Source organism: Adiantum capillus-veneris, chromosome 21, assembly GCF_014529385.1.
Source record: "Adiantum capillus-veneris isolate H3 chromosome 21, ASM1452938v2, whole genome shotgun sequence".
Taxonomy (NCBI): domain Eukaryota; kingdom Viridiplantae; phylum Streptophyta; class Polypodiopsida; order Polypodiales; family Pteridaceae; genus Adiantum; species Adiantum capillus-veneris.
The window spans coordinates 88,952,227-88,977,948 of NC_140951.1; the positions used below are offsets into that span (position 1 = coordinate 88,952,227).

The 25,722-nt window shown below is 46.6% G+C and overlaps 1 protein-coding gene across 3 annotated transcripts; it reads right to left on the bottom strand.

The window, feature by feature from the left end:
* LOC147431319 (serine/threonine-protein kinase 52-like) lies at positions 1-25,722 on the bottom strand. Of its 3 annotated transcripts, XM_086494567.1 has the most exons (10): positions 25,512-25,722; positions 24,903-25,123; positions 23,151-23,272; positions 22,866-23,074; positions 1,545-1,719; positions 1,062-1,196; positions 941-974; positions 767-807; positions 589-622; positions 1-389 (listed from the first exon to the last, which is right to left on the bottom strand). In XM_086494567.1, exons 1-10 carry the CDS (start codon positions 25,664-25,666, stop codon positions 364-366), a joined length of 1,152 nt encoding a protein of 383 aa, XP_086350693.1. In that variant the 5' UTR covers positions 25,667-25,722; the 3' UTR covers positions 1-363. The 3 variants fall into 3 exon arrangements, with proteins under 3 accessions (XP_086350693.1, XP_086350692.1, XP_086350691.1); XM_086494566.1 differs by having other exon boundaries at positions 767-974; XM_086494565.1 differs by having other exon boundaries at positions 1-622; positions 767-974.

The window sequence follows — 25,722 nt, forward strand, 5'->3', positions numbered from 1 at the left end:
ACCATTCATCTTGAGGCAAAGTTTCATTGGAATTAATTTGCTCAATACATGTTGTAGTATTCTTGTCAAGGAAAATTAGCAAGTAAAGAAGCTAATGCTCAAAACCACAAACTTATCAGCACAAACAAGCTTTCTAGGTTATTAAATCAATCCATGTTGTGACTTGCATCAACAGCCTTACAAGTGCAGTGCACATGAGTGATCAAAAGGTGTGTTTGCCTTAAAGTTTTGGGCCTCAGCAGTATCACTTTGGGCATCATCCTGCCCCGGCTGGCTTGCAGACAGCTGGAAGCTCTTTTCCCCCTTGCCAGCTTGCCGGCTCTAGCCCAAAAATAAAAGTGAAGTAACATTTGTATGCTGTTCTTAGGTTAGGTTTGCCAAGCTGCAAGCTGGAGGTAGTATACGAGTTATGAGGACCTCATCAAATCTGATTGCAGATGCTGACTCTCAAGAAAATGTATTGGGGATTATTTCTCAAAGAGACAATCATGATAGCCCCTCATTTTGCAGGACACAGAAGGCCATGTACTTGGAATGACAAATAAAGAGATGGAAGCAGACAACTCTTAATTATAGAGAAAAGCTTACCTTGCAATGCCTTCTCTTTGCATGTGTATCCAGCCTAAAACCCCAAGCAAAAGCACAATCATCCTCATTAAAGAAAAATTAAAAAACAAAACTTCAAAGCAAACCATCACCTTGCCAAAACCACCACCCAAAAAAAAAACCACCTTGTAATTGACCTCAGAGAAGCAGATATGATCACCTGCAAATCACGCAAGACAAAAGAAGTCTCGTAGCTTGCTACTGCTATTGGAGGGTTTCATCCTTCCCTCACTGCTAACATCGATGTTTTGCAGCATAATAACAACATCCGCCATAGTTGGTCTCTTCGGAGGATCGGGATCCCAGCATTGCTTCATAATTCTAGCTAAATCACCAGGGCAGCACTTTGGGATCGGTGGTCGCACATTCTGTATGAACACCACATCAATCAGCAGCGAAAATTCCAAATATTGATCCCAGAAAAGGCTTTAGTGTTCGATGAGCTTTGTCGTCACCTTCAGCACTACTTCTGATACGTACTTGCTGAATCCATAATGCTTATATGGCTCCTCACAATTATATATCTCCCACAGGCACACTCCAAAGCTATACACATCACAACTTCTATTGTACGGCTTGCCTTCGACCACCTGTCAGAAGTATTGCGGACGCCCATAGTTGTAAATGGGCTTGCACAAAAAGATGCTTCCAATGTTGAATGCAAGGTTCATCACCTCTGAACCTGCTTATATGAGAAGTGCCATGAAAATTCCTGCCAAGAATGTGCCAAGAACCAGATGCAGGCAAACGGGGTCGTAACCTAGCAGTTAAGGTGGATGTGTGGGTGCCTAAAAACCCAGGTTCAATACCCAGCAGCATCTCATCTGTACCTCAAAAGAACCAGATGCATTTAGGGTGTCCTGCTCTTGGGTCTTGAACAAGACCCAGCAGTCATAGAAGATTTTTCTGTACCTCTACTGTCAAAGCAATCAACCAACCTCAGGTGCCATATAATGAAGAGTTCCTGTATCGCCTGTCATATCCTTAGCATTTTTGGCCTCAAGTCTGGATACTCCAAAGTCAGCTATCTTGAGATTCATATAGCTGTCCAAAAGCAAATTATCTGGCTTCACATCCCTGTGTACAACTGCTTGAGAATGCAGATAGCTTAGCCTGCAACAATGATGGAAAAGTTAGAAACTGCTAAAAATTAACATAAACCTTCTTCATTGCAAGAAAAAAAAACATTTAAAGCTTGGTTAAAGTTAGCCTCAACAATAATGACCCTTGGGGTTTACTAAAGCTCTATGGAGGTGCAAAATGTGGATATATGATTCATTTTCAAGGGGACAAAAAGACACTAAGAGCTATTTTGGAGAGTGAACCTTGGGAAACAAAGGGCATGGTCTCATTTGGGAAAGTGTGAGAAGGAGGTCGCCTCACACTTTCAAAAGCAAGCAAGGTTGTACATCCATTGGGGCATCACCTTTACCAGTAAATCTGGGAGATTCTTGATGTTAGAGGTCTTCTAGGGCTGTTGACCTGCTAGAGGTACTGTATCATAACATTGGCCATGCTATATAGAGAGTGTCACTTGGCACACTTCCAAGAGCCCTGCACTAGTTATTTCAAATATTGGGTAAAAGTTGACCCCATGTCAAAGTGCAGCGGAAGGCGTGGTAACAAGGGAACACACGAGTGAGAGAGGGGAGAAGAGGAGAGAGAAAAATGCTAGAGAGAGAGAGAGGATGGAGAGAGAATGTGTGCTCAAGCCTTGCGGTGCCCCCCCCAATCCAGGGAAGTAACAATATGCCCCACCCACATCTCAATGACCCATGTCAAATAAATGGGAATATGAAGGGTCCAAAACATGGCGCCTAACGTAAAGGCCTGAAGTGTCACACCCAAAAAAATATGGAAAATCCCCATGATGCCTGGACTCTAGAAAAGACTCACATGGGGCTGGGCACAGCCACAAAGAAGCCCTCACTCCAAAAGGGATGGTTTAAAGCTTGAAAAAATTTATGAAATTTTCACAACAAAAGTTTTGAAGACGCCAAATTTTGAATCCATGTGCCACCATGTGCAAAGTTGGCACCATTCGAATCCCAGTTCTTCAGGAAATCCCTCCGAATATGAATCTGTTCTCCACACTCATGACATATCACCTCCTTCTCAAATCTCTCACCAATACCAGAGGTGTCATCCTTCTGTGCCTTTTGCTTTTGCTTCTATATCCAGACATACTGTCTGTCCAAGAGGTACCAACCTCCTCCGGCTATAAAGCACACGTCACGAGGTAGTTGCAATACTCCCAGCAGTATCATCAATCCAATTGTTCCACTCAGCACAGGTAAGACAATGATCCTCCTTTCTGAAGAAGAATCTAGGATCACTATCGAGGGGTTAACAAGGGTGTTTAGGGATAAGTAGAAAGCTGGGACTAGAGAAGACGCTCCTCCAAGATCCACAACACATCACCACCTTCGGCCAAAAGCTTCTCCACCTAACACCAAGAGGCCGCATATGGCTGGATATGCCAGAACTCACCACATTCCCACGAGAACACGTACAAGGGTATAGACCACATCCAACTATCTCCAACAACACATCCACCTGAGAAGACCATGTAGACTCAATGCAAGTTAAAACCACCAAGTCTCTGTTGAGGTACTGCAATATAGACTCTCCATTGTCCATCTCCGACATATCCAGCAAGGCACGAGAGAATAATGTCCTCAGTAGACAGGTCAAACCAAGCTCAAGGCTGCAAGCAACCTCCCGTCGAAAGGAATCTCCAATCTCCTCAGCAAGGGTTGGTTCACCGATTGAAATTGGTACAAAATCAGCCCCCTCTGCCGCACAAGTCTCCAACTTGCTGGATGAAAATCCGCAAAGGTACTGGGCACGAACCCTTGCACTCGAATCACCTTCTAGTCTTCAAAACCCATCGCTGGAAACTCCACAGTGAAAATCAGCAACACTCCTTGAGCGACAACAGGCTCAAAAACACAGGCACAGCTTCACGACAAAATCACTGCAGAAACAAATCAGCTCCCTTTTGTTGCAAAAATGCTGGTTCAAGGGTGCTCTCCGCGACAAACACGCAGCCAGAACTTGACCTCCTGCTGGCTGAAAAATGAAGCCTCAACCAACCCCCTTCTTGCGCTCCAGATCCACTAGGCATTGACAAGCCTATGCCTCATACCATGTCAAAGTGCAACCATGACAGAGAGGTGAAGAGGGAGAGAGAAAAATGCTAGAGAGAGAGAGAGAGAGAGAGAGAGAGAGAGAGAGAGAGAGAGGAAGAAGAAGAAGAAGAAGAAGAAGAAGAGAAGAGTTTTAACGTCGTAGGAAACTATCCCAAGAGACCTTAAATATCTATCGGACGAGGAGAGTTGAACTCAAGACCTGTTATTCAACAGGGAAATGGCATAACCAATCTACCACACTTGGGTGATAGAAAGGTTATAACATTTTCCTCTTTTTATTAGCACACACACCCCCACACACACACCCGAGAAGAAGAGAATTTTAACGTTGTAGGAAACCTTAAAGATCTATCCGACGAGGAGAGTTGAACTCAAGACCTGTTATTCAAGAGGGAAATGGCATAACCAATCTACCACACTTGGCTGATAGAAAGGTTATACCATTTTCCACTTTTTATTAGCGCGCACACACACCCGAGAAGAAGAGAATTTTAACGTTGTAGGAAACTATCCCAAGAGACCTTAAAGATCTGTCTGACGCGAGAGAGAGAGAGAGAGAGAGAGAGAGAGAGAGAGAGAGAGAGAGAGAGAGAGAGAGAGAGAGAGAGAGAGAGAGAGAGAGAGAGAAATGAAATGTTGTATTGAACGTCTTCAAAAGGCCAAAATGACCTATGAGACCAAACTGATACATCCTTGTGGATCTAATCCAATGTCTGGGTACAAAAATAAAATGAAGTAAAGTGAAAGACTAACCTAAAAGACTAAAATCGTTGCATGACATGGGAGATGCCCAGTACGACTATTTGCAGAGGCGGACATCGACGAAGCTCTTCAGCGACCGATGCAATACTTTCTCGGACAATGCCCGATGCCGGGCATCCTCGGGCATGGATGATGATGATGATGATTTCAGCCTCGTCTAGCTCTCCCGAGCTCAGTGGCTGTGTCCACTAATATACCTTTGGTAGAAGTAGGCTCTACAGTCTGTTGTGAAGCATGCTCCTCCAGCTGCTGAGTCCTTGCTCTAAAGAAGTCAGTGATCTCCCTCTGTGAATGTCTCCAACTGCCTGGTCTCCTCAAGAGACTCTCCCTGTGTTTGCGCAACTCTAGCAAAAACAACCTGAGGCATTTCTGATCCTGATATCTCATGAATCTAGCCAACGGTCCAAAGCCCTCTCTGAATAGACAGTAAAAGCAGCCTAGTATCTCATAGTAAACCATACACTGACAAATGTGATGTAACTCTATCTCTGGCTCTATATGACACAACTGGCATATCCTGGCTTCTGCTGGTACCCTCCTAAATCTGCCAGTCTCAATCTCTAGCTGATCCGATGATGTGCGCATCTTACCAATAGCACATCGTATTTCATAGGATAAATGAGTGTCCATATAGGCTGGTCTGATCACATATCCATCCTCTGTTAGGTGGAGGAGATGCTCTCTATAGAAAGCCATCTTCGTGCTCAACTCCTGTACCGGCATTTTCATGTGCTTCTGGTATCTAGTTGAATCAAATCCTGATGTATAAGTCCAGGGATCTTTGTCCGTGTGAGAGAAAGGGAGAGAGGGAGGGTACATCCAAGGAGTATTGGAATGGAGGAAGTCTATCCATGCTGAAGCCATCTGACTGAAAGTTGAAACCATGATGTCATCTGCCCATACCAACATGCTGTGTCCCCTTGCAGCGCTAGCTGTCGGGATGACTCGAGGGCTGGCCCAGCGTATTTGTCTCTAGGAAGGTCCCATAAGTTATGCATGAAGGAAACTAATCTCGTGATGGCCTCAACTACAAGAGGGGGAGCAGCTAGCTTAGCTCGAATAATCTCATGTGGCATTGAGGCCTTAGCCCGAATCATTCGAGAGATCATAGAGACTAGAGGCCTCTCCATACATCTCCATCCATCAATGCTACCACACCTTCCCCTAGTGGTCCACGGAGGGTCCCCAAATCTGAACCCCATAGGGCATAGCTGAAGCCACTAGAGTGTCAAAAAGCCACAGCATTGTTCGAGGTTCCTGAAACTGAACCTACGAACACATCTTCTCCAATCCTCCCAAGGCTGCATAAGCTCTCGTCAATCTAGTCTCTGCTTCTCTCCTCAATGAAAACGCCGGTCCACTGAAGACTACCCCAAGATAGGTGTATGCATCTGTATACTCTACCGTCTCCTGGCCATATGTAGGTGCTGACCTCCAGACCCACTGTGGTGTGGTGTTAAACACCATAACCTTCGTTTTCCCCGGGTTAACAGACAATCCACTATCGTGGGCAAATGTGTACAAAGCATCTGAATGACGCTGCATCCCCTCTAGGGAGTCGGAAATCAACACAATATCATCAACATATAACAATAGTGAGATCCATGTCCCTGCCAACTGTGTTCCTCTATCACCGTCCCTCTCAATGTAGTCAGCAACCTCATCCACATACATGTCAAATAGTACAAGAGATTTGGGAAGAGGTGAAGGATCTTGTGGTACCCATCTTGCCCATCTACAAAGTGCTCCGAATGACCGACATGGAGGGATCTACCATAGGCCTTCTTCACCACTTCATGACGAGGCATACAAGGAAATAGAGGCATCAACCATTCGTGATGGTCCACCCGATGGGACGTGGTATCTCCTTTGCTCTCCATTCTCAAGTCGACAATATGTTTTTTGCTAATTTGCACTATGCCTCACCTCTCTCTCTCTCTCTCTCTCTCTCTCTCTTTTTGTGGTAATGTCTTTGAAGATTCCCCCAAGAGGAATGACATCCTCTTTCTTTTCCAAAAGTGGTCAACCTTGTTTCAACTTTCACCCCAATAGTGGAGTGAACCAAATCAGAAATCCCCTCTGGAGTGCGTACATGCCCCACTACTGACTTGTAGAGAGCCATGATCCCCCAAATCAACTCTTTGGGTATCCCCATCTCTTGCAATCTACGCATCAATCTAGCTCTGGCCATTGTATTGAAGGCTTTGCGAAAGTCCACAAAGCAACAATAGAGTAGTCTCCCATGTGATCTCCCCTCCTCAATAATGGCTCTCAGTGTCTGAACATGATCAAGAGTAGAGAAACCTCCCCTAAAACCCGCCTGTCCTACTGCCTGTACACCCTCTCTCTCTGCCCATCTACTCAACTGCTGCTCAAGGATAGATGCGTACAACCGTGCCAATGTGTGTCCAATCATTATAGTGTGGTAGTTCCCAGGCTCCATAGGGTCCCCTTACTTGAAGATAGGTACGATCGTGACAAACTCCAAGTATCAGGTAGGCCCTCGCACATGGCACGGCTGAACATCACTGCTAGAAGCTTTGTAAGCAAATCTTTGGCATGTATAAAATGCTACCAAGCCATCGTGATCATATGCTCTCGTAGTCTTCAGCTTGTCAATGACTTTCTTTACATCTCGGCAGTAAAGAAAGCATATGTGTGTGGACATGGCTCTGGCGGATCTGGAAGAGGTGGTGTCACAAACTGCTGACATGTCAAGTCAGTAAAGAGCAGAGCCAACCTTCAGATCACGGCCGAGGGGCTTAAACCCTAAGAAGAACAAGCAACAGAAGAAGAAGTCCTACCAACTTATGGGACCCCGTCCGATGGGGCCCAAGTGAAATAAAGGATTAAAATAAAGCAGGACCCACACACACACTGAAAGACTTGCGTAGCAGTTGATGACGTGGTAGCTGTATGGAAAAACTTGGAAATTGCGCTGACATGATGACGTGGCAGACTGTACGGATTTCTGCGTTTTGCGCTGACTGTTGACGTGGCAGTTGTACGAAATTCCATGATTTACGCTGATAGCTTTTTGGCATTGCTTTTGGACCAGAAGCTTTTGAGTTTGAAGGCTTTTCATGTAAACTGATTTTAGGGCCTTTAAATATGAGGCCATGGGCTCATTCTCTGGCATGCTTCCTATAGAAGGTGCAGAGTCTGGAGTACCGGCTTGTACTGTGTTGATGCAATATAAAGAAATACAAAAAGGGTGCCAAGGTTTGAGGCCAATACTCTCTGGGGTGGAATTCCGCCACTCTGTGTCGCATGTTGTCTCTCTCTCTCTCTCTCTCTCTCTCTCTCTCTCTCTCTCTCTCTCTCTCTCTCTCTCTCTCTCTCTCTCTCTCAGTTCAATTGTTATTGAAGTGCTAAAAGTCTGTTCAGTCTGTTCTTTTCTATTGGCACGTGGTGCCCGTCTTGTGACAGGTGGTTGCCTCGAGACTGTGTAGAGAGATGATGCCTATTGACCCCATACCTCCGTAGAAGTGATGACCGGTGGGGGGGAGTGCTCATGGAAGAGTCACCATGCCTCGCTTGAATCTTGGCTCAAAAACAAATTGATATAAATCCTGCTCTCGTGTCACAAAATGGTGACGCCCGCAGTACAAGTGATGATGTGGCAGAAACGGTACGGACAACAGTACGGACCTCCACATATTGCGTTGACACGCTGCTGATGTGGTTGTATGGAATTCCGCGATTAGCGCTGACGGTTGCCGGTGTCTCACATTGTATAGAATTCCGCTTTTTGTGCTGATGCTTTCTCTGGCAGCTTTTGGAGCTAGTTGCTTTTGGAACAAGTTGCTTTTGGGATTACTGCTTTGGGACCAATTGCTTTTGAGTTCAACTGCTTTTGGGGTTTTGCTTTTGGCATCCCTTATAAGAATAAATAGACCCTTAGGGGCCTCACTTTTTAGAGCATTTGGACGCAGAGTTTGAGAGCAAAGGACCCTTCGGGTTTTGTACTTTGCTCAAGCATTAATATAATAAAGAACTACCGAAAGGGACGCCAGGCTTTGGGGCCAATAGGGCACCGAACTAAGCTAGGCCATGTTGACTCAAGTTTTAAAGTTGTGAAGTATTTTAAGTGATTTTCTCGTGTGTCGTCAGTATCCTTTTGAGTTTCCTTTCCAAAATCTGTTCTGGAGCGAGTATCTCCTCACCTTGTAATGTCTCCTCTAAGAGGTGTTATTTCTGTTAGATTCTCCACGAGAACCCATGTGTAATCTGGGATTCTTTAAGGCTTATGCCCTGTAAGACAGAGCGATAAAGACGGGAGCACGCTCGATGCGCGATGAAGTAAGGGTGGGAGTATCTATTAAGTCCCGGGTCGGGACACGAAGATTCTTCAATAACAATTTCCAAAGTGCCCAAGTGCCCTTTTTGCTCTTTGATAGTACCGGTATGCTTTGGGAAAAGCACACGTCTGATGCTTTGATACCACTGTCACGGGCTTGGGCACCCCAAGTCGGAAATCCGGTATATCTTGTTGTTTGTGTGCAGATAACTAGTAGGAGCGAGGAACATGCATATGAAAGCATTTGGAAACATGGAACTGGACCTCGACTCTTTTGCAACGAGGTGAACCATTTGCCTAAAATTTTGCCTGTTGTAGGTGAAATCGAAAATAAGATGATGACGGATTGGGAGCGACGACAACTCTCAAATGAACCCGATCACTTTGAATGAATGATGATAATTCTACTGCATCAAGATTCCCATATGAATGAAATGACTAGATACTGTTGTGAGTGCATCAAGAGTTCCTGCGGGATGAGATGGCTACACAGGGATCTAGATGCATCAAGACTTTTGGACGGATGAGATGACTAGATGATTGAAACAGTGTGTTCAATATGAACTAAGTGTGTGAATGAAGACCTTTGAAATAGGAATTTCTGAAGATGAATTTGATTTATGTATGAAATTAATGTTTTCTATAAGAACTTGCTAGTTGTGTGCATATAACAGGTGAAAATCGAGAATGAGACGATTTTCGAGCAATGACAGTTCTCGAATGAACGAAAAGAATCATGATTTTTGAATAATGAATGATTCAATGGAACCATCGTGAGCGCATCAAGAGTTCCCGCAGGATGAGATGGCCACACAGCAAGAACTGAATGATTGAAATACTCTATTCAGTATGAATTCATTGTCTCATTGATGGATTGGGATCCCCGAAAATGATTACTCTCACACGACAGTGCTTGAGTGCAGATGGAACGATTGACCAAATGCTGCAGCATTTCGGTCTCGTAAATCTATGGACACGATCGCAATATGGGATTAGTCAATCCGACATCAATGAGATCTGGGATAGACCTAGATGCGATTGCTAAATACGTCGCCAGGAATCATGGTCCTAGATCAGAACGAAATCCATGGACGTGATCATGATATGAGATTAGTTAAATCGACATCAGTGAGGTCCGGTGCGGATCTAGATGCGATTGCTACATACGTCGCCAAGAATCAAGGTCCTAGATTCTATGTGATGTGCTCTGAATGTGATCTGAATGTGATGTGATGTGATTGTCTTCTTTGTACAAGTGCTGGATTGGTGTCGACTAGTGCATCGGTACTTAGAGTCAATGTCTATTGAACTGGTTTATGGCTTATGTCTGATTTTGCAAGCATCATCGAGGGCGATTACAATTCTTTCAAGAGGGGGATATGTCACAAAATGGTGACGTGGCATGACCACCCGCAATACAAGTGACGACGTGGCAAAAACGGTACGGACAGCAGTACGGATCTCCACATATCGTGCTGACAGGTTGTTGACATGGATGTACGGATTTCCGTGACTACCGCTGATGACAGTTGTTGATGTGGCAGATTGTACGGAATTTCGCTTTTTGCATTGATGCTTTTTCTGGTAGCATTTGGAGCAAGTTGCTTTTGGGATTATTGCTTTTGGACCAATTGCTTTTGAGTTCAACTGCTTTTGGCATCCCTTGTAAAAACAAATAGATGCTTAGGGGCCTCACTTTTCAAAGCATCTGGACGCAGAGTCTAAGAGCAGAGGACCCCTTCGGGTGTTGTACTTTGCTCAAGCATTAATATAATAACGAAATACTGAAAGGGACGCCAGGTTTTGGGGCCAATACCTTTGGGCACGGAACTAAGCTGGGCCGTGTCGACTCAAGTTTTAAAGTTGTGAAGTATTTTAAGTGATTTTCTCGTGTGTCGTGCTGGATTTCCGACTTGGGGTGCCCAAGGCTCCTAGAAGTACCTCCCTCTGAAGTCGAGCTCTGTTCTCTCTGCACTCCTCATCATACCAACTATTTTGGGGTGTGCTCCCAGAGCGTCTCGCTGCCCAGGCTCAATGTGTGGGTATGCCTTTGCTGCTGCATTCGGAGACGGAGAGAGAGAGAGAGAGAGAGAGAGAGAGAGAGAGAGAGAGAGAGAGAGAGAGAGAGAGAGAGAGAGAGAGAGAGAGAGAGAGAGAGAGAGAGAGAGAGAGAGAGAGAGAGAGAGAGAGACGAAACGAAACGACATATATATTGTATTAACGCCTTCTAAAGGCTATATTGACCTATGAGACCAAAGAGTTAGATCATGGTGAATTTGATACAAGGTCTTGATAAAAAGAACAAAAGAAACTAACTAAACAGAAACACTACTAGAGCTGTAAAAGGAGATCCTGAGAGGTACATATACAAAAAGTGGGTGTGTATCTCAGAGAACAGATACAAAATGGTAGATATGTATATCAAAATCCAAATGTCACGTGACACATCCAACCCTATGTGTCCGTCGACAAGCTACAGCACGACAAGGATTCAGTCAGTCCAGTCAGTCTAGATTTACAAGTGATCTGGCACTTTTGTGAGTCTGTTCGCAGACCGTGCATGCCCAGGCACTTAGTTTAGATGCATATCCTCTGGTTGCACACAGCATGATCATAAGCATTCCCATCAGAATCCATCAGAATCCTTCAGGGGAATTTTCCAGTGCATTTAGCCTATTTTCTCTATTTTTGACATTTTTCACTTATTATTTTTAAGTGACTTTTGTTGGAAAGTAGGTAGGGAAAATTGAGTAAGTTTGTATATAAGGAAACCTAGACTAGCACTAATTGGCAGAAGAGGCAGCAGGAGCACCATCTCTCAACAGGCAACTTCTCAGCAAGAACCTCCCTTGGTGGCGTTTTTCCTCCAAGCAAGGACTCCCCTAGCCTAGCGTTTTCCATCAGGCATCAACATCGCCATAGCCTCACTAGCATTGGCGTTTTTCATCAAGAATTCCCCACAAAACAACCTCAGCCCCTAGCGTTTCCAAGATCCCCAAATCGCGTTCTCCTTGCATGGCGATTTTCAATAGATAAGGAACCAACAGATTTCAGCCTTTGACCCCCTTAAAGACCAACAGATTTCAGCCGCAAGGACCAGCCCACATCAGCGTTTTTGGTGCCAGACAATTTCAGCCATTAGCGTTTTTGGGACAGCAGCAAATCAGCCTCAGATTTCAGCCAGTAGCGTTTTGGACAGCAGTACAAAAGCGTCAGTTTTCAGCCCTTAGCTCAGTCTCGCCATCCCCGTCATCGTCATCGATCTAGCCTAGACTTGCATCAGTCACATGCATCCACTTTGTACCAGTTTGTGCAATCAATAGTAGACCACTCTCGCCGACGAGAGTGGGGCCTTCGGAGGAGGGTCTTACATCGTCCTTGGTGTGGTATTTCTCTTCTCTCTCTATCTCTCAGTCTCATACACTTGCACGCACAGTGTCCATTCACTTTGTTAGTGATCATTGCAGTCTCTCATTAAGAACGAAAGGCTCTCCCTTCCATAAGAACAAAAGAACCTTGAGCACAATTCGGAGCACTCATCTTGAGCAAAGTTCAAACATTCATTCCGCTGTACCTTACATTGGTATCAGAGCTTTGGCACTCAAGGAAAGAACCACAAGAATCACAAGAATTTTTTTCCTTGTTGCGGTCGCACGTAACCCAAGTCCGCTTGGGCGTGTCGATTCCTAATCGTGTTTTTGAAGACTGACAGGAATCCCAGGAAAGAAGGGCTTGTCCAGCCTCCCCTTGTGCCTCTTTTCACTCATTGAGAGCGGACCGTGCACTTAGCTGCCGGCCAATCGACGTGAGGTGGGAAAAAGCAACCTTAGTGTGAGCGCAAGGCTGCCTAGGGGTGCGCCCGCGGAAAAGAGCAGAACTCGGGTGAAGAGAAGATCCTTCTCAAACACAGATTGCAAGCGAAAGAAAACCCTCAAGACCCACAAGAACCTCAAGAACTCAAGAACCCCAAAAACCAAGATCCGCAAGAACCCAAGTTCCTTGTGAACTTAAGAACCCAAGACCACCAGAACCCACAAGAACCCACGACTTCAGTGGATGGTCATCACTCGAAGCGGAATGGATACTTCGCTTGGAGGTGATGAGCATGAGAGAGGCGAAGAAGAATTTTCCCCACCAGGAGGTTTTTCCGACCCTCCCCCTTCCCCCTCTACGCCAAGGATTGCACTCACTCCTATGGAGGAGTTGAAGCAATTGTTTATGGAAAGGAAGCTAGAACGCGAAGCAAGAAATGCAGAAAGAATGGCAGAAATGGAACGCAGACACGTAGAAAGAAAAACAGAAAGAGAAGCAGATTGAGAAGTAGAAAGAGACGCAGAAAGAAAGGCAACCAAAGCAAGACAAGAACAGAGCGACAGACACATGAAAGAGTTCTTGCGACTCTTTTCTCAAGTGCAAGCACAGATGCAAGAGATTCAGGAGACGGAGACTCTCTCAGTCTCTTCTTCTCTCAAGCATGACACACAGAATTTGCATGATGATTTGAATGACAATGATTTGCACGATGATTTGAATGACAATGATATGCATGATGATTTGGATGTTAATGATGAGCATGATGATTTGCATGATCAAGATGTGATTTCTCCAAGCATGATGATTTGCATGATCAAGATGTGATTTCTCACAAACATGATGAGCTGCATGGAGAAGAAGTGATTGTTCACATGGATGATGTGTTAGTGGCTACTTTCTCTAGTGAAGCTATCATTGTGGAGACGATCAATCACGAAGAACCGATCTTGGCTCTCGAGCCTAGGTCCACAGACCCCCCCCCCCCCCCCCCAAGAAGTATTATGTGTTCGCATGATTAGTACGCACGCATTGTTCGAGTGTTTCATTCGTGATCGGTTCCTGTACTTTCGTCAGCATCTTTATGTGATCCCTTTTCCTAGGCATGACATATTGTACGTTGAGCACGTTTCACTCATGAATAAGCACGAATATATGCGGATTGTTCATGAAAAGCTGAAAAGTATGCATGTAAGGAAGTCACATTCCATGTCTCTTCCTTGGCATGACACATTTGTAGAAAGAGCACATGAAAGTATGAGCACCAAGCATGGGCATTTCCGTTGTGAATTTCCACAGTTGATTGATTTAGATCAGAAGAGAAAGATTCAATCTCATTGTTTGCATGTGTGTGGTGAACAGGTTAGCACTCCGTCTATATGTTCATCTACATTACATGCACAGTCTTTAGAGAAGACGTGATTTTTTCCAGTCACTTTACATGGAATAGGTATGTTCATGTTTTTGTGTTGGAAATGGTTTCAGGAATTTTCAGCCATGGAGATTCTTGAAGTAGAAAGAAGCATGAATCTCGACGAAGTTGAAGCATCGAAGGAGCCACAGAAGACTTTGTGTCGCTTTCGGCGCGGCCCAAAGAAGCAAGCGTTGCAGACCTTTATGAAGTTCAAGTACCGCACGACCCACACATCAGAGTGGGCCGGCGAAGAGTCCCTTCCAAGATTCCGGATGCTATTGGCGATCTCCCTCGACGCCATACAGTTTGGTACCAGTAACTCACTTTGAAAAGGAGGGGATGTCACGTGACACATCCAACCCTATGTGTCCGTGGACAAGCTACAACACGACAAGGGTTAGTCAGTCCAGTCAGTCTAGATTTAGAAGTGATCTGGCACTTTTGTGAGTCTGTTCGCAGACCGTGCATGCCCAGGCACTTAGTTTAGATGCATATCCTTTGGTTGCACACAACATGATCATAAGCATTCCCATCAGAATCCATCAGAATCCTTCAGGGGAATTTTCCAGTGCATTTAGCCTATTTTCTCTATTTTTGACATTTTTCACTTATTATTTTTAAGTGACTTTTGTTGGAAAGTAGGTAGGGCAAACTGAGTAAGTTTGTATATAAGCAAACCTAGACTAGCACTAATTGGCAGAAGAGGCAGTAGGAGCACCATCGCTCAACAGGCAACTTCTCAGCAAGAACCTCCCTTGGTGGCGTTTTTCCTCCAAGAAAGGACTCCCCTAGCCTAGCGTTTTCCATCAGGCATCAGCATCGCCATAGCCTCACTAGCATTGGCGTTTTTCATCAAGAATTCCCCGCAAAACAACCTCAGCCCCTAGCGTTTCTAGGATCCCCAAATCGCGTTCTCTTTGCATGGCGATTTTCAACAGGTAAGGAACCAGCAGATTTCAGCCTTTGACCCCCTTAAAGACCAACAGATTTCAGCCGCAAGGACCAGCCCACATCAGTGTTTTTGGTGCCAGACAATTTCAGCCATTAGCGTTTTTGGGACAGCAGCAAATCAGCCTCAGATTTCAGCCAGTTGCGTTTTTGGACAGCAGTACAAAAGCGTCAGTTTTCAGCCCTTAGATCGGTCTCGCCATCCCCGTCGTCGTCATCGATCTAGCCTAGACTTGCATCAGTTACATGCATCCACTTTGTACCAGTTTGTGCAATCAATAGTAGACCACTCTCGCCGACGAGAGTGGGGCCTTCGGAGGAGGGTCTTACATCGTCCTTGGTGTCGTATTTCTCTTCTCTCTCTATCTCTCAATCTCATACACTTGCACGCACAGTGTCCATTCACTTTGTTAGTGATCATTGCAGTCTCTCATTAAGAACGAAAGGCTCTCCCTTCCATAAAAACAAAAGGAACCTTGAGCACAATTCGGAGCACTCATCTTCAGCAAAGTTCAAACATTCATTCCGCTGCACCTTACACTAGAGATGGCTCGCATCGGTCACTGCATGATCATGTTGATGTCCTCCATGGTGAGAGTCTACGCATGGCATCTCCATGTCTCGCCAATATAGATTTGATCCTTTGCTGCAACCTTCTTCGTGAATGGGAGCATCCCCTAATCCTGGGCCTATTGGATCTCCACAGCTCAGCTGCTCGATCACTCAATATACCTCTCCTAGTGATGTGCCCTGCATCCGTCCTCTCTGGCTGGTTTCGCCTCTGCTCAATCTCTAGATGGAAGAACATTGTGATCTGTCTCTGGGTGTGTCTCCTTGTGTGTGAGCATCTCTCTTAGTAACCCTGCTCGATATCGTTGAATCTCCAATAGATAGAGGCCAAGGCATCTCTGATCCCGGTATCTCATAACTCTAGATAGAGGCCCAAACCCTCTCTAAAGAGGCAGTGAAAGCGGCCACGTATCTCATATATAGAGAAGCTCTATCTCTCGCTCTCTCTGACAAGCTTGCACAACCTGGTGTCGATTGAAATGCCTCAATATCGACCAGGCTCAACCTCAAACTGATATGGTGTGTAACAAACTGTTGACGTGTCAAAGCCTAAAGAATGGAGCCAACTTACAGATGTGGCCGAGGGGCCTAAACCCTAAGAAGAACAAGTAACAGAAGAAGTCCTACAAACTTATGGGGACCCCGTTCGATGGGGCCCCAAGTGACACAAAGGATTAAAATAAAGCAGGATCCGCACCCACACAAAAACTGATGACGTGGCAGATTTTCGAAAATTGCACTGGCACGATGACGTGGCAGGCTGTACGGATTTCCGCGTTTTGCGCTGGCCGATGATGTGGCAGGCTGTACAGATTTCCGTAAATTATGCTGGCAGCTTTTGGTATTGCTTTTTGGACCAAAAGCTTTTGAGTTTTAAAGGCTTTTTACTGTAATTGCTTTTCAAGCCAAGGGCCTTTAAATATAAGGCTAGGGCTATCCAACCCTGCGCTCGCTGCTATTGTTCGACCTCGCTGCGTCATCGCTCCCTCCCCCCCAGCGCTGCCCGCTGCCTCCCCCCCCGCAGCCCCGCTGCCTGCCTGCCTGCGTAGCCAGCCCCGCGCTGCCTGCCCACCACCACCCGCGCTGCCTGCCCACCATTGCCCTTGTTGCCCCCGCCATCCCCTCCCGCTGCTGCCTACGCTCCCGCTTTAGCCCCCCCCCCCCCCCCCCTCCCCCCGCGTTCGCCCGTCCGCGTGTGTTGTTTTTTCTTCACACCGTCAGCTCTCTGCAATTGGCCACTTCAGCATTGAGTCAATCCTTGGGGCAGTGCTCTACGCGCCAAATTGCAGCGTCCTTCCGTCGCCCTCTTCTTACGCCACAGCAGTAGACACAGATGGAGGCTCCAGCTTCGCCACAGAGGGACTCACCAGAAGCCCCCTCTCCCGACCCCGCTGAGCCCACCATTCGACTTGCTCACTCGCCAACAGAGCAAACGAGCCTTGCCGTAGAGGTAGAGCGATTGCAGGCAACTTCGATCATCTGCAAGATTCTCGGCACACGACCTAGCAGAGGAGAGCTGCGAGACCTTCTCCAGGCCTGCCTTCTCGCAGAGGTGGGTAAGATTTTGGATGTCCAAATTCTCGGACGGGGTTACTATCAGATCGAGTTTGAGACCTCCGAGATGGCGTCCAAGGTCATAGCTATGAGTCCACTGGCCATCCGAGCATCACGTGCCCACTTTCGACAGTGGCGACATGGTTTTGACCCGGCTTCGGATGTTCTAGTAGAGGAGGCACACATCCCTATCTCGGTCTGCTTCCCGGGTTTACGGAGGGAGTACTTAACACTTCTCTTCAGGATCGGCTCCGCCATTGGGACTGTCCTGGAGACACCTCGTACGGCAGCATCAGTAGCTGCCAAGGCGACTGGCATTCCCTCAGTTCGAGTTTTGGTCAGAGATACCCACACGCTCCCGAAGGTTATCCTTTTGCCTCGGGTGAGTGGGGGTTGGTTTAGACAGAGTGTGGAGTACTTGGGCCTCCCGAACCAGTGCTTCATTTGTCGACAGATGGGCCATCTAGCGAAGGCCTGTCCACGGAGGAGGCCGCGACCTGCACCACAGCCTCAGCCCCAGTCTGCCAGGGCTGGCCCGCAACCACAGTCAGCGGCTCAACGCACACATGCTGAGCCACCCTCCGAGCCTGGGGCTCCAACGGAGGAGGGGTGGCAGCAGGCCCGTGGTCGACGACGACAGGGGCCACAGCGTTAGCCTGGCACTCAGAGTGGCCCTCAGACGCCTACTCAGCAGTAGTGGGTTCCCACGGGGAACCGCTTTGGTCCACTTGAGCAGGAGGAGATCCCTGCGCCAGCCCCCACCTCCGCTTCACCCTCGACAGCCTCTCCCCCCCCCCCAGAGTTCCCCCCCTCTTCCTCATCCTCCCCCCCGCCTTCTGCTCCCGTCGCCTCTCCACCTCCCCCCTCTACCTCTATTGCCCCATCCCGCCCCTCTTCTCCACCGCTCCCCCCCCCTGCTCCTCCCCCCCCTCCTACTCCAATCCACAGTCGACCCAAGGGGCAGGGCCTTCTCCGGCGGCTAGGAGATCTCTTGGCAGCGCCTTTGCCACGAGTCGCCTAGCGAGAGAGGGTCAGTCTTCTTACGGCCCCCTCTACAGATTCAGACATCTTCCCTTGCTGCTATCCCTCGTGGTCTGACGAGCATTGACATCCGACGCCACTGGGCTTTCTTCGACTAAGGCTTCACTCGTTTTCTCGGCGATTCCGCAGCAGTTCATGAGGCAGCCTGCTTCAGGGTCCATGCTTTGTTCCTTGCCGCTATGGGGACAGAGGCCTTGGACTCAGCAGTTGGTTTCTCCTTCTCCCTTTGTGGCAGGGCCGAGACAGAGTGGACCCTCAACTCAGTGTTGGGATGGTTGCATACACAGATCCTAGAGTTCTCTCACCACATGGGAGAACTTGGAGTTACAGATATGTTGCAGACTTTGTGGCCATTGGCCAAGTTTGCGGTGACACCCCCAGACTCAGCAGGATGTAGGCACATTGTAGTGTACTTTGCTGGTACGCAGTGTTTGCCTTGCTATGTATACATTCATGAGGACTCCAGGACAGAGGAGGTTGCTTTACGCATGGCTCGCTCTGCTTGGGCTTGGGCTAGGCACTCACTGCAATCACGCCTATCTAGAGGACGCTCGGATACGGATTACTCCCCATCCAAGCAAGCCTCGAAGATAGCCCGTCTAGCTGCTGTAGCAGCATCTGTTCTCTCTCGCTCCCCATGAGGATCGTCTCATTGAACGTGCAGGGACTAGGTGGGCCCCTGTTTCAGCGTCAGCGGGGCCGATTGCGTCAGGAGCTTCAGCGTTGCCTTGTGGGAGGAGAGATTGATCTCCTTATGCTTCAGGAGCACCAACTGTGTGAGAGCCGCATTCGGCGATGTGGTCAGATTTTGCGTGGACGATATGATACCTATTGGTCAGCTGCTTTTGGACCTGGAGGCATCCAGGGTGGGGTATGTATAACTATTGCGGACTCATTGCAACAGGCCATTGTGGGCAGAGGGACTATTGTGCCAGGCAGGGCTCAGTGGATTACTATGCAGGTTCAAGGTGGCCTTGTGGGTTTCCTGAACATCTATGCGCCCAATGTGGCGAGTGCTCGTGCAGAGTTTTGGTCACTGATTGTTGAGTCAGTGCCGCAGGCAGATCATTGGTGTATAGGAGGGGACTTCAACATGTTGGAGGACCCTTCTGACAGGATTGGTGGCAACCATGTAACTGTGCATGGAGTCGAGTTGGCAGCTTGGGAGAGGTTGTGTATGACTTTGAGGGTCTCGGATACATGGCAGCACTCTGGTTTTGTGAGGCCCCCAGACAGTCTTGCTTTCTCTAGATTGGACCGCAGAGTGGGAGGAGTGAATTATCGCGGATAGATCACTTCTACACTAGTGACCACTTCAGTGACTTGGGAGGATCAGTGGGCATCTTGGCAGGGACCTCCTTCTTGGACCATGCACCAGTGATCCTCACAGTGGCAGACATGCAGAGGAGTGGGAGCACGATGCTCCGCATCCCAGAGAGGGTCTTGTTGGACTCAGCACTCAGAGAGAGGGTAGAGGCTCTCTGGACAGAGGGCATGGACAGACAGGATTCTCCTGCAGACAGAGTGGCCTCAGGCCTAGCTCAGATTAGCCACTTTTTTCTTTAGGAGTCTCTGGCTTGCCGGGCGGCAACGAGAGAGGCGGAGCAGCGTCTCAGACGGGGCATTGCTTCATTACAGAGGATGCAGGAGCAGCATCTAGACAATCCATGGTTGGAGGAGCAGTTACAGCAGGCTCGACAGGAGCTTGCTAGCACAGAGGAGAGGCGTCATGAGTTTGCTTTCCACCGACAGGCATCTCAGTGGACTCAAGTGGGTGACAAGAGTGACTGGTGCTTTTCTTGAGACAGTGGGACCTCGGCACTCGCATGCCAAGGTCAGTCAATTGAGGAGGCCCGATGGGTCAGTTGCTTGTGAGCCCGAGGATATGCATGCAGTTGCTACTGACTTCTATCGTGAGTTACTGTCTACTAAGCCCCAGTCAGAGCGGCAGGATGCATGCAGGGAGTAGGTTTGGGCACAGATGCCATGTCTTGTGACTGAGGAGATGCGTCAAAGGCTAGAGATGCCACTTCATCTTGAGGAGCTGCACACGGCTCTTAGGGTCCTCCCCCGTGGTAGCTGTCCAGGTGAGGATGGGTTGACTCCCAGCTTTTTCTTGGAGTACTGGGACCTGCTTGGCCCAGATCTCTGTAGTGCTTTCCAGTACATTTTGCACACAGGAGTGATGCCTGACAGCATGAGTCACAGGGCCTGATCTACCTCATTCCCAAGGAGGGTGGCTCCTTGGATGAGATTCCACAGTGGCGCCCCATCACCATCCTCAACTCAGCCTACAAAATTCTTGCCAAAGCTCTAAGTTTGAGGATTCAACCACTTTTAGAGAGCCTTATACATGAGACTCAGACAGGTTTTGTCAAGGAACGCAGTATCCTTGACAACATCTTTACTTTCTGGGAGGCTTCTGCCCTGGCACGGCTCCGTGGTGAGGACCTTGTGATTCTTCTTCTCAATTTTGAGAAGGCATACGACAGAGTTGACTGGGACTTTCTAGAGGGCACTCTACGCAGGATGGGCTTCTCAGATGCTTGGATAAGAGGGGTGTCAGCCTTGCAGAATTTGAATGTCATATGACAAAAACTCAGAATCTTCACTATGATCTACCAACCTACGGAGTCCGGACTACAAAAAACCTATTGTGTCAGGCATCTCCCGAGTGTGCAAAATGTGTTGGTAGGCACTACAAAGGTCTCGACCAAGCACTTCCCAGTACTCCAAGAAGAAACTCGGCATCAAACCATCCTCCCCTGGGCAACTATACTTCGGGAGTGCCCTGAGGGTCTCATGTAGCTCCTTGGTCTGGAGCAGGTGCTCAAGCTCCTGCCTTTTCCCTTCAAATTGACCCTTTAAAAAAAAAGGTTTGAAACGGAGTTTCTTCCGGTCCGAAATGGTGAGGAAACATCGTTTCTGTTTCAGGCCCCCGAAACACCATTTCTTGTTACTATGCTCGTGAGAGCCTCAACCCCAAAGGAGGGGCAGCGAGCTCTGCTCGGATAATCGCGTGAGGAACCGAGGCCTTGGTCTTGATCATCCTAGAGATCAAGGAGATAAGTGGCCTCTCCATATGTCGCCACCCATCTGTACATCCACGCTGACGACTATGATGATCTACTAAGGGTCCTCAAACATGCACTCCATATAGCATAGCTGAGGCACCCAGCGTATCAAAAAGCCATAGTGAGAGAGTGTGTGTGCTCAAGCCCCACAGGGACAAACTCTGCTATCACAATAGAGACTACAAGGCTCACAACTCTACAAATGTCCAACACTCTTTGGTCTAGAGCGTCCGGACTAAATCAAACACTCCCCCAAAATGCCTGAATGCCCCTACGTTCCCTATAAAGGAAAGTAACAATAATGCCCAACCCACATCTCAATATAAATGGCAATATGAAGGGTCAAAAACATTAAAACAGGGCGCCCAACAAAACAGCCACAAGTGGCACAATGGACAATATGTGGGAAAAATCCCCAATGATGCCTAGACTCGAGAAAAGCCTCACAAGACCAGGCACAGCCATAAAGAAGCCCTCACTGAGCACAAGATCTAGATGGGAAACCCAGGAGATAACCTCCAAAACTCTAACACACCAGATATACAGGTTCATTATAGACGCTAGAGCACCCACAGATGTCAATGTTCTCATTGATGATGTTGAGCAAACCCTCAGTTCGCCATGACATAGTAAGATCAGAATTCAATGCGCCACACATAACAGTGGAGGCACTTTCTTCAGACTCTCCATTTCTATAGAGAAACTGAGAGACTTCCACGGCTTGCCTTTGAGGCAAGTCAAGGGACAATCGAGCCTGATATGCTTCAGTAGAATTAATGGCAGCAGAAGTATGGTTATGATGAACAGTTTATCCCCTGCTCACTATGATAAGTGTGCATCTCATATATCGCTTTCAAATAGTGGCATGAACAACACATTGAGACGAACTCGGACAAAAACACATACAAATGGGCGACACTTACACGGCCCCTACCTACAAAGATGGTGTACTACACATCATTTTTTTACATTTGACAAGTGATAGCTTCATCTAGAGATCACACTGCATGGACATATACACAGTCTAAGGTTGGTGATAGGACAATTCAAAGTGTCATCCCACAGTGCTTTGTTGGTTCTCTTAGTAAGATACCAATATCGATGGCAAGTACTCCAGACCATAGTTGCGAAAGACAAGTAGGACAGGCACGGTTCACAGAGTATTCCAGCTAATGGAGATGAACCCCTCCAAGGGACCGTCAGGCAGCAAGGTTTACCCTCAATCGAGCTTAGGAAGTTACAAGACTGGGGCAAATTTCCATGTGTTGTAGATTACTTCAATAGCATAATTGTTAAATGAGGCAACTCTATTCAAACCTCACTCAAGTTAACTAAAATACTGTTGATATTTTATGGGTTAACAAACAAGCAAGCTAACTATCCACTTTCTTTTCTCATACACATGCATGATACCAAAGATTGTATGGGAGTCCAACCTTGTAACAAGGCAATTAGATCATGTCAAGTCAAATGAAACCTAGCTTCACTATTGTCATGCACTTAAGTTGAGAGACTAAGAATTATTCACCTTGTAATTTATTCAGAAGTTGACAAGCTTAATCAAACTTGGACATTACTTACTTAATCAAATTACAAAGTAAAATTTGTTAAGATACATGAAAAGTATGGCTCACCCTTTTGCCAGGTCGCGAGCAAATTTGATTGCAAGTTCATAAGAAATCTTTGATTTGGAATGACGTGCAAGATAATGTCTCAAATTCCCTCCGTGCATAAATTCTTCCACAATACAGCCGACAGACGAAGTAATATAAACCGAACCAACTGGCTCCTTTCCATTCCCTCGAGTCTTTATTCTTGTATCACCAATGTGAGCTCCTAGAAACTAGAGATACATATCACTTACAAAAACCTCAGCGATAAACCACTAATAATGTGAAGTTAATTAGTTTTATTCATACCTTTGTGACGTTGGGATGACTTAATTTGTGCCACACACTGGCTTCTTGGATGTATGATTTTCTGATACCATCAATTTCAGCCTTTGTCATTGTTGCTTCTTCTCCCCAATCTAGTAGTTTAACTGAAACAAACACAGAAAAGCACAACAGCTAAGTGCATTGAGTACATCATTATGTAATTGTTTGTGTATCTATTCAATTTATTATCTACACCACATATGCAAAAAAGTTTACTTTTTGAGTATCAATGCAACTATAAAGAGGCACAAAATAACCCCCAAAAGTTTTGCTTCTTTCAATCGAAGATTTCATGGACCATACTACATGGTGTGCCTTTTCCCTAGACGGAAAAACCTTAACCCTAAAACCCGTCACATACCTCCCTCTAAAATCGAAGCAAATGTGACCTATGTTGTGATGGCAGTGTGAGCGCATGAATGTAAGCTAGTTATCGATATGTCAAGTAGGTTTAAAACTTATTATCTGGCTATGATAGATAACCTTTGAACACAATTGTTCATCCAAAGCCACTTTATCCATAAGAAACCATTTCTTTAAGTGTAATCATTCACCAAAGCCACTTTATCCATTAGACACCATTTATCAGTCATCCAAAGCCAATTGGGGAGCGACCATAGCAAGCATCCACCTCATAGTATGATGGATAATTCGCTCATTTTATACCTCATAATTTCTTAGCTGCTTGGTCTGCTACATGTTTTCATATCCATCAGCTTTGTTCATGTGTCTCAAGTGGTCTTGAGCATTTACAACTACATAATATTTGTAGAACCAAAGCACGCCGTAATTCCACAATGTGATATTCAATGGATTTGCAATTCCTTGACCATGTACTCAAGGAGATCCAGTCAATGGAGTGGAATCATTAGCCAGCTTTGTTTCAATTGGATCTTTTTCAGCATATTCATCAGTGCCCAATTTTTCCACTAACTATGGAGAGATAAAGTTCTGCATGGATCCAAGATCAGAGAGGATGAACACCTCGAATCTTGCCCCAACATTTGCATGGTCACTCATGGATCATGACAAAGAATTTCGCTCAAATCAGCTACCAATCAAACAGTTTCGTGTGGTTTCTTACTATTGGGATTGTCAGCCAAAAGCGTTTCTTGGGAAATCTCAAGAGGTATGTGGTCCTCTCCACAATTACCAGAGCAAAATCATGAAACTGATTGCTTGTAGAAAACACAAGCAGAAATTCAGTAACAGTTGCAACAGAAAGACATTCACAAGACACAAGGAATGCAATTTCCCTCTCAGAGATGCTAGATCCTAAATGCGTTATTGAGCTGATGTTTGAGCACAGAGTACCACTGCTCTATGATCCCACTCAAACAATCTGGATAAAACAGACACGTAGGCCTCTCACTTATAGCTCACGGTTGCTAGAAGCAACCACAAAAGCAAATACTTCAAATAACTTGAATCAAATAAGCTTAAAAATTCGCGAATGATAGCTCAATATTCAGGGTCCAAGCAGTATGCAACACTGTGCATTGGGCTGGCAGACTTGGGTGTTCCGCCCTATATAGGCAGCCCCTGCCTTCACACTTGTGAGTTGTTGTATCTGTATAGGACGCCCAAAGGTTCATATTTAAGCAGTAATGCATAAAGAAGTAGAGTACAGTATTAGGTCCTTTACTTTCAAATAACCTCTATTTATCGAATGTGGTCGCAAGCAGCAATGGCTTTTTGTTTACAAAGTTATCCTGTGCTGTCTGGGAAGCATACCAGCAACATCTTGATTTCCATAGTCTCCTTTGTAAACGCATCCAAAAGCTCCCTTGCCAATGACATTAGCGACAATGAGGTTCGAGAGGTCAATCTCCCATGGGCGTACAGGGCGTACCACATTCTTGGAGGAAGGTCCAGGGGGGTGATCCAAGGCTGCGGGCTGAAAAGGGATTGTGGGTTCAGCAACTTGGATTTCCTCCTCGACGGGAGCATCAGGCCTGAAACACAAAATTGTAGAGTTAAAGTGAGTTAGGGATTGAGAAAAAGAAAGTCCAACATTGTAGAAGCCATTGTACATTCGAATGATGCTTCCCTCTTTGGCAGCCAGATATCCAAGAATGAAAATTCCATTAAGATAGCATTCAAGCAAGCATTACAACGTGGTGGGATATCTGCGCACACAGACAGTAAGTGGCCATTTCCCGGACCAGGCAACATGCCCCATAGATTTGAAAGATAAAAACCTAATTTTCCTTCACCTGTGGAGACCCTAATGCATGTGTTTAAAGGGGCGGGGCGAGACAAGAAGAAGAAGAAGAAGAAGAAGAAGAAGATGCGTCAGAAGCGGCCATAAATTGCAGGTTCTGATGCTATGAAGAGATTGACCTGGCGGTAGGAGGTGAAGTGGATGCAGCAGGGGCGGAGGCAGGGCGAGGTGCAGGCGCGTGGGCACCATCGAAATGAGCGAGACTGATCTTGTCTTCCCGCATTGCAGAGGCGGGCCTCGGTGGGTGCTTTCGCTCCGCCTCCTTCTTGTCCATTTGGAGTGAAGAGAGCTACAGAACACCCTGCTGGCATCAGAGGGCACCCCGCGTTC

Bases quoted from the DNA above. Each gene is read 5' to 3' on its own strand.
- LOC147431319 (XM_086494566.1), bottom strand. From the start codon at position 25,666: ATGGACAAGAAGGAGGCGGAGCGAAAGCACCCACCGAGGCCCGCCTCT. The intron at 23,273-24,902 runs GTATGCTTCCCA...TGTTTGTTTCAG, and splicing joins TGGAAATCAAGATGTTGCTG to TTAAACTACTAGATTGGGGA. The intron at 23,075-23,150 runs GTATGAATAAAA...ATGTATCTCTAG, and splicing joins GTCATCCCAACGTCACAAAG to TTTCTAGGAGCTCACATTGG.